Consider the following 13,152-nt stretch of genomic DNA (forward strand, 5'->3'; position numbering starts at 1 on the left):
CAGATGTTACTAGGTAGGGTGAACTTCCAATGCTATGAATAAAGAACATGTATATAATGACATGTTCTCCCCATGCTTGCGTGGGTTTCCTTTAGGGACTCTGATTTTCTTTTACACTTCAAATACATACAACGCAGGTTAACCGGCTAATAGTGTGTATGTGAAAGAGACCTAGGACCGCAAGTGCCTCTGGCTCAGTGACTGATGTGAACGAGGTATAATCTCATTCCAGCAGAGTATATTGTGCAATCTAAAGGATCATCTCTGATGTATTACCCCTTATAAGGTCCGATCTACCTATACTTCGCCCATTTCCCCTGACACCCCTCTCATTTCCCTGCCTCATGTGATGCCCCTGGCCTGCCCCCTGACCCAAAGGCTGGTATAGTAGTTACAAGAAAAAAAAAAAAGGCAACCCTAGTTGTTGGCAACATGGCTCTTAAAAGGAACCCACCACCTAAAAACTTTTTTTGGAACCATAACAAAAAATGTCATTCTAAGAAGCTTTCCAATATGCATTAAATAAACATGGATTTAAAGTTATTTGAAAATGTAATTCCAATTAAATGCAGTATTTGTTTATCTCTTTTCAGCATCTGACCTTCAAAACAGCAGCAGAAGTTGTTTCTCCTTTGAATAACCAGCCGGACAAATGCTATTTTCAGCAGTGATTATTATCTGAATGTGCAGTTGAACCTCAACAATCAAGTGACATTAATTCTAGGGATGCACGGAATGCAGGATTCGGTTCGGTATTCAGCTTCATCCAGATTTAGTTCTCTGTTGCAGCAACAGCAAAATCTAGATTCCTCAGGTGTAAGGTATAAGCATCACTAGAGCCACTGAGATCAAAACTTACAGTTAACATTTCCCAAAATTGTGTGGCATCACAAATGAAGACCTCTAGGTACTAGTTAGAGTTGGCTACAAATAGGCTTCATTGTTTCCAAAGTGGCAAGCTTTCTGGACTAGTTGTGTTTTCTACAGTGGAGGAAATGATGCAGCTGATGTAACAGTGTCTTTCAGAATTTTCTCCATTAGCCCAAGGCAATTTGTAGCCACATCAGACCAAGGGGCTGATTTGTGATCAACTGATGACTGGGTGCAGGTGATGATGCAAATCAATGGCTTTTATATAAAATGCCAAATGTGCTATTGTTCTACAGGTGGCCATACATTCCAGATTTTATTTGGCAGTGACCACACAGCATTTATGCACATTTAAGAGAACTGGCCAATCCTTCTGCAGCTGCCTCTTCATAGAGCAAGTACAAGCCATGTGTCTCATGGCTTGTACTTGTGTCTCATCTGTGTTCGGATCTGCTTATTTGGGCCACTGACACACAGATGAGTAAGTGGACAATATACAATTGACTCTTATGAGATATCCCCAGAATTGTCCCATGTATGGGTGAGAGCATACAGGGTGCATTGTCGCCCATGGGAAATCACCTCTTCCGCAGGCAACAAATAACACCTTTTCATTGGGACCTGTGGGTAAAATGTAATTCCACTAAATTGCTTTTGAAATAAGTATGGCCAAGCCAGTTCCCGTAGTGTCCTCTTTAAACAACTATTTTTGACTGATTTACTTGTTCTCTGTACTACAAAGTCTGATGCCTGTTTAGCTACTACAAATCTGGGACAATGGCAAAACAACCCCATTGGGTGTTTAGTGTTTATAGGGGTAATGTAATAACAGGCACAGAGTTTGCCCAGGAGCAGTAACCCACAGCAGCCAGTCAGCAGGTAGAATTTACTGGTCACCTGTTTGAAAGCAAACATCGTATTGGTTGTATGGGTTACTGCTACTGGGCAAATGTATTGTCTTTTATTACATATGGGGGTAAATGTTTTAGTAGTATTAAGGCATGGTACTATGGAAAACCCTAGGTCCCAAAATCTCTAAATAACAGACCCCATAGCTGTACTATAAAATACTAAGAATATTTTAACCCATTTATATCAAGATGTTCTTCTCCCACACTACATCGGGATTCTTTACTTCAGTCTCTATTACAGAGTCTTGCACGCGTGTAATTATGCTGATGTTTCTTGGCATTCAAGTTCCATCATAAAACATGCTGCTTGTGAGCTTAAAGCTGACATGATTTATTAAGAAGCCATTACTCAGCTCTATCTGCAATTTCATCTCATTACAATGGCTGTGCTCATGTTAAATCTGAAAGGGGTTAGTGCAGCTGACAAGCAGGAGGAAAAAAAAAACCCACCAGAGGGGGTTCCTGATCACGATTCCCAAATAACCAGCAGATGTGAGGACGATGTATATTTCTGAGCTCTGTTTACTGAAGGGAAGTAAAGAAAAACTCAACTGCGGTTTACACATGAACTGATGTGGTTTTACTGCATTTGGCCATACACTGGTTCCAAACATGATAGTACAGAGTTCAGCCACAAATCCTTTTACAATAGAACATGGTCTCTATCCACCTATAAACATGTTAACACTTGGAATACTTTGTCTCTTGTCACTAGTACATGCTTTTCTTTGTTTGGTTAGCTGATGTGGCAGCACAATATGCAGGTATTAAAAACACTCAGTTGATGTAACTGTGCGAGTCAGTACAACACAATGGGTGTAAATGTGCTTCACACACAAAGCGTGGAGGTCAGGGAAAAGAAAAAAGGTCTTTCTTCAGACACGATCATGAAGTGGCATGGCTGGAATCTAAACTGGGTAGCTTGGGGTACACTGATTGGTTGCTACATACATCAGCTCAGGCTCGAAAAAAAAAACCTTGGGTGTCGGAAATCTCCTGCTGCACTACTGACGCCCCAAAGGGTTAAATAAAATGTCTGTAATGAATCTGATCGTTAGTCTGGACTTTATCTAAATGCCATGTATGTGTTTTGCACTTTGCTTCATGAACAGTAAGCTGTGACTATATATGAAGACAACAACTACAACTCACAAGCACTAAGCACTGTTATTGGTTAAAGTCTTAAAATATCGAAGCGTTTACTAAAAACAAACAAATGAAAACCTGTAAAATAGAACACACACGCAATCTCTAACCAAGGTGTTATTTAATTCTGGTTGTAAGAGTTTAGTCGTTTAATAACGCTGAGTTTTGCTCTTCTTAACATGGTGTCTAAGAAATACTAACTTGAAGCACTATGGAGATCAGATTTCTGTTGCCTCTAGGCAATTAAATTAAAATGTGGTGTCAAATTCCAAGGGAAGTGCTCGAAGTTAATATCTTCCCCCTTTTTTGTATAAACAGTACCATTTATTATTATCTCTTGCTTTAGGAGAGTGTTGTCTTCACATAAGACCTGTATAATGGTATAAGTGATTCGTTTCCTTGTACACGTACACCCTATTGCGTGTTGACAGGTTTATAAGGATGCAGTGGCGGCCTCGGATGCTGAGAAACTCCTAGACGACGGCCTTTGAATCCTTGCAGTCCTGAGCGATGGTGCCTGAGTTAGCCTGCTTATTGTCTGCCTTCTCACCACGGAGCTTGGCTTGTCTGAAAGATGAATATATGAACGAGATCCTTTAGGGTCCAGGGTTTGCACATCTCCAGACATTGTTTATTAGCCGATGGCACGGAAGAGTTAAAGGTCAACCCTGAGGGTGACATTTTGAAGTGAAACAACAATATTTATCTTCAGATAGCATGATGGTGAGATCATGGGGAGACCACTTTGATGGAATGGCTGTTTATAAAATAGCAACCCTATCTACTCAAGCTCTTAACTTGTCAGTTTTCGGTTTCAGGGTAATTTGCCCACTGAATCACTACATCCTATGCAGCTCACTTCTTTAAACAAGGAGATGAAAATTTGATGTTTGTGAATTCATCTGATCGTTTGCTCTAAAAACAAACCATTGGTCCATTATAAGGAAACTGCAGATGTGGACATTAATTAAGCCTTGGTATATGAAAGGCAGGTTTCTTCATAATGGTTAGAAATGTGTCTGCTATTAAACCAGAACTGTCTCCCATACTGACTGATCCTATCAAGTGGCTGGCAGCAAGGTGAAACAAGGCATCAAAAGTGTCCCCCACCCGGCTTGAAAATATTTTGCAATTTTGGGACCCAAATGTAACAGCTTTCGTCTAAGGTCTTGACTGGGCAAGGGAAGGTGCCTACTTCAGTGCTATTTGGCTTTCCATGTTTAGCAGAGAAAGCATAAAGTTCAAGACCCTGCAGGTTATAGAAGTTTCATAAGATTTCGGTATGTGTATGCTGGCCACATACTGTACATATCTTTTGACTCAGGGACTGGAATTTGGCGATGCACCATATCTGCCAGTGTATGCTGCAGCAGCAAGCTCCTTTACACTACCTGCAGCCATATTGTGTATGGCCCCTCATACTCTTATCTATTATGCCTGTGGGTTGATCATATGGCCTATGTATGGCCGCCTTGTGTTTCAGGTTACTACAGGTATGGGATATATTATTATACTATTACAATATTAATAAGATTTGCACCTAAAATAAAAAAACAATGTACTTACTCAAATGGTCCATTTTCAGCCATGAGAGAACCATCCACCGAATCAAGTCCTTGCTCTGAAAATTGTTTCAAGGCACTTAAAGCTGCCTGGAGAGAAAGAGAGGCAATATTATAAAAAGAATGATCAAAATAAACAGTCACCATTAAGTGAAACTTGCCACATTTTAGAATGGAGCCTGTTATAACCCCTTATTATTATAATATCTGATGAATAAGGGATAAGAACACAATGATCATGGCATCGCTAATTTCAAAATGTTCACAACCATCTTTACTTTAGCCCTGTGGTACCTGCTGGTGCGGCTTCCAACCCTTCTGTCATTCCAAATACTGCACTAATAGTGCCTTCCCTGTATACACCTGATTTGCACCAAAAACTAAAATATCAGGCCATTAGGCAGTCCTAGGAATTCCACTAAAATTGAAAGAGTAAATAAAACCTACAAAATTGTTGACAACTCCATCCCACCTTACATCTGTAACATTACCTCTAAATATTTACTAAACTTTCCCTACTAATGATCTGCTAACCACGTCTTGTATTACTTGTAATGCGTTTCAGCTGCATTACAGCCGTACCAATGAATTCCTTACCACGCATCATCACACTTTCATTTAATATGAATTTAGACTTCAGGTAATCTCTTTAAAGCACTCTTTTGGGAAGGTAATCCTCATATAGCCTAGCTCTCTATACTTAAATAACAAGTTCAAATCACTGGGGGTGCCAAATGTTAGGCACCCCCCTGTGAGTATAATAACTTACCTCATACCTTGGGCTGGTGCTCCTGTTTGGTAAAAAATGCACTGGCCCGGAGTATTTCTGTAGAAAAACCACAGAGAGGACCTTTTCTTTTTGCATGCACAGTGGGCATGTACAGTGCAGTGAAAAGATGAACTTAAATCAAAAAGCCTACTTTTTCATTCAACTGCCCATGTGCTGGCCCGGGGCTGGAGGAGAATGAAGAGGAGGAAGAAGAAGATGGCTCTGTGGTGCTCCTACAAAAATATTTGCTCCAGTGCAGTTTGCAGCAAACAGGAGCATTGGCCCACTGTATCAGGTAAGCTGCTGTAATTACAGGAGATCTTCCTTTATGGTACACTATAAACTTCTGCCAGCATCTGAATACATATTCCCATATACACTTTTCAGAATACCCACTGCCCCCAAACACACCATTTATTTCTGTGCATCACTTCTAAGTTATAGTTGCCACAGCCTGTGGGACTCCAGCTGCAAGACTTGAACCATGGCTAGAGAGCTACGGGGCTGAGGATGCCTTCATATGGGGCACTGCCTTCTAAACAAGAAGCAGATTGCATCTGTTTCCATTTATATGGCACATTTCAAACTTTTTGATCATCTGCCATTTTAAGCCCCTTGTGACATACCAATTTCCATGCCCTTTGTGGAACATACAAAGAGTTTTAGTAATGTAATATCTGCTTTAACCTTGTGGTTTAATAGCTGTATTAAATCCTATTTTAAAGGTGAAATAAAAGATATCTCTTCTGCTCAACATGCTGCAGAGAATTTTACCAGACATGTGAGTAAGCATACAGAGGTCTTTCTCCTGACATTCTCACCTAGGGTAAGCAATCTTGGGCTTCAACAATGGGTATAGGAGCCGTTTGAGCGAGGACTGCATAAATTGAGTCGCAAAAATGTGGTCCATGATCTGACTGGAAAATCAGACCTGCCCAGATACCTGGACAATTTTCAGCCATATATTGGTTGGAATGGCCCGTCTGTGGTCCCCATACTTGGGCAGATAAGCTGCCAAATTGTTCTGAAGACTCCAATCAGCAGCTTAAATCTGCATTTATACTAACTAGCCATAAAAAGGTGGACATACACTGGTTAATTCTCTATGATCTCTAAACGATTGGCTCTCCGCCTAAAAGTAACACAAATTGTACACATATTAGGAATAAAAAGCACTGGCCTGCCGGTGCCCATGTTGGAGGGGATCTGAAATGTTGATTAGGGCCTTGGTTTAAAGGGCACAGTAGAAATAGAAAAACAAGAATTTCTTAAAGGGAGTTTATGACATGAAAGGATGCTGATTTCAAAATAAATCAATTGATAATGCTCCTGAAGAATAATGGGACCCTGTCTGTACTGCCTGGCCTCCCAACACTGGGCAGGTAACAAGTAGCTGTCTATGAAGATTTGCATTTATCCAGGTCATGATATTCAGTATCTAGCAAAGATAACTCTAAGGCAACCGAAAAAAGAATACTTAGAAATTACAGTAGCCTTAGAATTATATATGTTTCATGTTTAATTTGCAAATGACTTTTACTATACAGCTTTTTATGTGTGGGCGACAGGTGCCCTTTCACAGGCAGCCATGATAAAGATTTAGGGCTCTGGCACACGGGGAGATTAGTCGCCCGCGACAAATCTCCCTGTTCGCGGGTGACTAATCTCCCCGAGTTGCCATCCCACCCGCGAAAATGTAAGTCGCCGGTGGGATGGCACACGCGGCGGCGCGATTTCGGCAAATCGCCGAAAATGCCTCGCAAGGCAACTTCGGCGATTTGCCGAAATCGCCTGCGCAGCGTGTTCCATCCCACCGGCGACTTACATTTTCGCCGGTGGGATGCCAATTCGGGGAGATTAGTCGCCCGCGAACAGGGAGATTTGTCGCGGGGGACTAATCTTCCCGTGTGCCAGAGCCCTTAACCAGGGGATGGACTGGCTTTGTCTTAGGAGAGAACAAAAGAATTCTAGCAGAAGAGTTTAAAACTGATTGCAGGGAAATGAGGTGGGAGTCTGGGAGACCAGTTATCTAACAGTAGTCTAACTGGCTAATAAGTGTATGGATTAGTGCTTTAGCAGTTGCACGTGTAGAAAGGGGTGTATCTCTGCAATAATACAGAGGTAAAAGCAGCAGGTTTTGGAATAAATATGGTCAGAGAAGGATAGGTTTTTGTCAAAGATAACCCTAGGCAGTGAGCCAAATCAACAGGGTTAATGATCATGCCATCTGTAGCAACAGTAAAAGGAGGAGAAGAGCCAGGTTTGGATGGGAAAACCACAACCTCTGTTTTACTAGGTTCAGATTGAGGTGTTTTTGGTTCATCCAGGGGAAAATAGCCAAGGGGCAGTTAGAGATTTGGGTCTAAATGTCAGTGCTTAGTGAAAGAGTGTGAATATGTAGATTAAGAGTCATGAAGTAAGAGACACATTAGAAAGGAAGTCCCTGCTCTATAGAACTTAGAGCTTGTGGGTGGGTAACATACAGACACAAATAGGAGGACTAAGTGCACAAATGTTGGGTACTGGACCTTAAAGGAACAGTAACACCAAAAAATGAAAGTGTTTTAAAGTAATTAAAATATAATGTACAGTTGCCCTGCGCTGGTAAAACTGGTAAGTTTGCAACAGAAATGCTACTATAGTTTATATAAATGAGCTGCTATGTCAACACGGGGGCAGCCATTGAAGCTGGGAAAAAGGAGAAAAGGCACAGGCACATAGCAGATAACAGATAATCTTTGTAGAATATAATGGGGTTTTATCTGTTATCTGCTAAGTAACCTGTGCCTTTTCTCCTGTAAATGGCTGCCCCCTTGGCTACAAAGAAGCTTTATTATATAAACTATAGTAGTCTTTCTAAGGAAAACACACCAGTTGTACCAGTACAGGGCAGCATTACATTATATAGTAATTACTTTTATACACTTTCATTTTTTGGTGTTACTGTCCCTTTAAGTTGCCTCACTGGTCTAGTCTAGGCAGTGTTCTAGTGCCCCAAAGGCAGAGAGTGTGTTTTCTACTGAAAAGCTCAGGGATGGAATTTCAGAGGTGAAAATAAGAAAGGTTTAAGACAAGAGATGGCATGAATGGATGGTGAGAAAGTTAGTGGATTTGAGAGGAGCAGAGGAGAGAACCATGAACATACAGAAAGACAAGTGAGGAAATATAGTGAAGAGCAGAGGCGTGGATGTTAGCTGAAGGATTTTGTACCCTATGTTTTGCTTATCAGGCAGCTATGCCAAAGAAAAAACTGTCAGGTTTAAGCAGTGGCATTAATATAATAAGAGAAGGATAGGTTTTGGTCAAAAATAACCCCCAGGCAGTGTACCAAATAAACATGTGTTGGTTATGCATATCCCTGACAGCTGTGAATGTGTATGGAGGTAACATAGACGAGGTTGTAAACAGACTAATGTCCATCAAGTTCAACCTTTGTTTTCTATATAAGCCTGCCTATTTGCTTATTGATCTGCAAGAAGGTGAAAAGTCCCATCTGAAGTCTCTCCAATTTGCCTCAGAAGGGGAGATGTGCAAACATACATTAGATATATATATATATACACACACACACACACACACGGGATCTGTTATGTAGAAACTTGTTCTCAAAAAAGAATGCAAAAAAAAAAGACCCCTTATCTGGAAACCCCAGGTCTGGAACATTCTGGTGGACAGGTCCCCAAATATTTTTTTATTTTACAGAACAACACTTTGAGATTAATTTACAATATCTATGTATGCTATTAAATCCTTACATGCGAGAAGCTAGCTTAGTGGCTAGAGTTTAATGGCAAGTACATTTGCCTTCAGGTTTATATAATTGTGCTAATATTGTCAGGGCAGTATTATTAATGATGCTTTCTGCTTCAACATTTCATTAAGGTCGAGGTGGGGCAAATAAGGTAACTTGAGTCACAAAAGCAATCTACAAGCACAGGGGAGCCATTAACACATGGTTGGCGAGAAAGCTGATGAATGTGTCTGGGAAAAAAAAAGCCGAGCAAGATGCCAAAAGAACAAGGGTGTCAGAAATTCAACACAAGATAATCCTACTTAATTATATTTTGTATAATTTCTCTGCGTTAGAGAGCGTGTCTCCCCCCGAAGAGAACTATTAAGCGTTAGCAACTTTAGAAGAAGAAGAAAAAAAAATCCTTGGCAAATTTCCGAGGCAGCGGAAAGGTTAATCAGAGAGCGGCAAATGAACGAGCAAGTATGCGCCCTTTCCTTAATTAGTATACAGGATTTCTCTTGCCATATTTACACACATACATAAAGAAACATGTCACTCTACAAACATTTTACAATTGTTTAGTGAGCTCATTCCCAGAGGTTCTCCAACAGATGTTTGTACAAATGTTATGTATTACTTGGTTCAGTGATGCTAGCACTGCCAAAACGCTCATGCCAACAGGATGCTGTTTGTTTTGGCTGCTGCTTTATTATAAATATACGTACGTATCAATATGAGCTAAATGTTTCCAGTTGGAATAGCTGCTATCTCTGCTTATGTCAATCAGTTACTACTAGTGATCCTTAGCCAAATTCTCCTGGCCTGTAAGATTACATAATGGCCCAACAGTTTGCATTAGCATGGCAGATCATAGAATCCTGCATATATGAAATGGAGCGCCAGTGGCAAGGCGGCAGATTAACCTGGACTCTGCTAACAGAACTATGCACCTGCTGGCTCTCGGCTGTTGCCGATTTATCTGCGATGGAACGGACGTCCAACAATAATTGACGAGCTGGAGACTCACCACAGCTGGCCTATAAGCTGATCCAGAGTAGCTGACCCCTCCAGTATAGCATATCCAGTATCCACACCTGGCTAAGCACACTGGGAGTTGTAGTTCACGATAGCCTTAGGGCCACACGACTGACATTCCTCCACTGGACTGTGTACCAAGATTACAACTTGACAAAGCCATGTGTCTTGTAATGATGGATAATAGACATGCTAGGCAGAGGATATCGGGAGCTTTATTAGGATTTTGCAGACACACAGCTGCTTATATGTAGACTGCAGCAATATAGGTTTCATTTCCCAATCCAGGATAACCCAGCTGGAGGCACTGGGGCCCTCCAAGGAATTTTTATGCCCCCACCCCCTACGTCCACAGCTGGCCTGTCCAAGGACTCCATAGACTACTTCGTATGACATAATTTTACTATAATCCTGCCAAGAACATGTGGTATATCAGATATCTGCTGCATTCATTGGAAAAACTTGGTACAATGCTGCTATGGCCTTTAACATGGCTGCATTCAGCTTTTCCATTGTACAGACTGGCACACAGCAGCTGGTTCATGTGGAGCATACAGGCACCTGCCATAAATAAATATATATAGGTGAAAATGGATCGCATCACACAGGACTTATAGAAAAAATATAAATTTTATTTGGGTGAAAAGCAAAAAAACTGACGTTTCGGCTACAGCAGTAGCCTTTCTCAAAGTTACAAGTAAGCAAACCAAACAGAACTTAAATACACAGTGTGGCGGGAAACTACATCGTGACGTGCAAACATGACGTATACAATACAGTGTAAACAATCCGATCCCTTTACTCTTGTGCAAACATATATGGACATTAATTACATAGAAGTAAAAAATAAAAATAAAATCATTTGCATGAATAAGAATAAAATGATTTGTGTACTCAAAATATGGTGTGTCATGATTATTTCAACGCCAATGTTTATCTGATCGATTCTTATACCTAGGACCCAGGGGGATGAGATGCCAGTTTTACAGATCGAGCGTTAGGTAATTAATAAATCTTACTTCACGGGGATCGTTGTATAACATATCGCTAGATAATTCATTATAGAAGACCCATTGATAGACTAGGCCATAAGAAAAGGCAGTCAAAGAATAAAGTAGAAGTGTTATCATAGAGAAAGTGTAGCTAGCGTACATATATTCTGCCCATGTCCTATTTTGGCTGTAGAGAGTAGAGGTGATAGAAAAACAGTCCATATATCACCCAGTGGCAAAACCCTCCAGTGCTTCACTAATATATTGGGAGGTAAAGTATCCGTCCCGCCGTGAATGAGTTAAGTTCACTCAGACCAAATGTGTCTCCGAGGACTGATATATATATAATGCAACGTATGTACATAGATATTTAATTATTTTTGTTAATCTAAATATAGTGCACAGAAGCCGCTAATATAGTACAAATAACCAGTAAAATAAAACTTTTTATTAGGTTCTTAATGTCCATATATGGGGCCCCTCAGACTGGTCTACCCAACCGATATTTGGGCAGATGCCAATACCTTTGGGATGAGGAGCACATTGGCTTGTTAATGCGGTCCTTGTCCCAACGGACTACATGCAGGTAGTTTTGATCCTAATGTCCACCTTTGTTTGGTGGGGAAAGATCTGTTTGTTTGGCAACCTCACCAAACAAGTAGATTTTCATGTGTATGAGAACAAACTACCCCCCTGAATTATTATATATATATACAAATATTAACTCATCTTGGAGTGCTGGATAACAGGTCTGCAGTCTTCTGTCCTTCCAATTCAAGGGACATCTAATATCCTTATAGCTTTTAATAAAGGCCACATGATTTCATACATGAAAATAATATTGTTATACAGCCCAAGCTTCCAAGCTTAGCTTGTCTGCATGAAAAGTCAGGGCACTGCCACATTCCCCCATACAATTGGTCTGTTTCCGGTTTACTCAGCATCCTTAAAGTAGCAGAAATACCAAAATTCCCTAGAAAATCATATAATCGAGACACTAATTGTTTTATATGGTGTCAGCATTCACGCGATCCTACATAAACATGGCTGCATATATTTTGGCTCCTCAATACAAAACTGCAGAACTGAATACACAATTTATACAATATGTTTGCAAGGTGTACAATCCTTATTATTATTAACTGGCATTAATATAATCTTGGTTGGAGAAATTAGCGTCAGGATTTGTCATATTGCTGCCAAGAAAGGATTTCTATAGCTATAACTTATTACCAGCTCATAATCTGTTGGTGAAATTCAGCACCCTTGGGAATACTTATTTGTTCCTCTAAAATTACAGTCTATTTTCCAAGGAGGGAAGCAACTGTTCTGTCTTTTATCCATTTTGTCATTTTGTTTATGTAATTATGCGATGGGAAAAAAATCTGTTTTTCATTTGAAAAAAGCAGTGGAAACACAAAACATGCATTAACCTTGCAATTACCCTCAAAATCAGTTTCATGTAATGAAGTTATAATGTATTCCTTAACTGTTTGTACAAGGTATGACAAAGAGTTAGAGTTTGAATGTGCTAGGCTAGAACTGGGAAATGTACTTGGAATACACCATGTTAAATAGTTGATTATGTCTGTACAGGTATACTGAAGGATATTGGAAATATGAAGATCAATTAGAGAGCATTTGCTAAAATTAGCAGAACTCAGAGCCAGCTAATGTCTTCTCATGTCCTGCATCTCCAAGGCGAGCATTGTGTCAAAAGCTCAAAATAGTTAAAGACAAAAGAATACATTTAAAAAAAAAAAAATGGAAAAATAAGATTTATTAAGCATTTAGAAAAGCATTACCTGGCAGGTTTATGTACCCTTCAAGATCATATTCAAGGATCGGGGATGGGGCAAGCTTTTTCATATACAAATGAGGAGGCTGCAATTCTGCATTACAGTAAATGAATAACAATTGTGTGCCTGAATATGGTTACATAGGAAATCCAATTACTATTGAAATACATTCAAACAAGCACTGCTATAAATTGTAGCACATCCCTTTTAGCTCTCTACATAAAGGACTAAGCTGCTTGAAAAGACTTGATTCATGTGGACTGAAGTAAATGCATAGGCATGTTGTATGCGACCTGTGCACACAAACCCCACCCCGTTCCACCCAAAACAACCAC

At 40.2% G+C, this 13,152-nt stretch overlaps 1 protein-coding gene across 2 annotated transcripts in view; it reads right to left on the minus strand.

Moving 5' to 3' along the window:
• Positions 1-2,338: 2,338 nt before the first annotated feature.
• Positions 2,339-13,152, minus strand: part of stau2 (staufen double-stranded RNA binding protein 2) — a 131,305-nt gene continuing 120,491 nt past the window's right edge. For both annotated transcript variants that reach the window (XM_012964619.3, NM_001011376.2), the window contains 2 exon segments: positions 4,494-4,579; positions 2,339-3,494 (listed from right to left, as the gene is read on the minus strand). In XM_012964619.3, the coding sequence (XP_012820073.2) occupies positions 3,401-3,494; positions 4,494-4,579 (180 nt within the window). In that variant the 3' untranslated portion in view covers positions 2,339-3,400.

Source organism: Xenopus tropicalis, chromosome 6 (assembly GCF_000004195.4).
Source record: "Xenopus tropicalis strain Nigerian chromosome 6, UCB_Xtro_10.0, whole genome shotgun sequence".
NCBI classification, from domain to species: Eukaryota; Metazoa; Chordata; class Amphibia; order Anura; family Pipidae; genus Xenopus; species Xenopus tropicalis.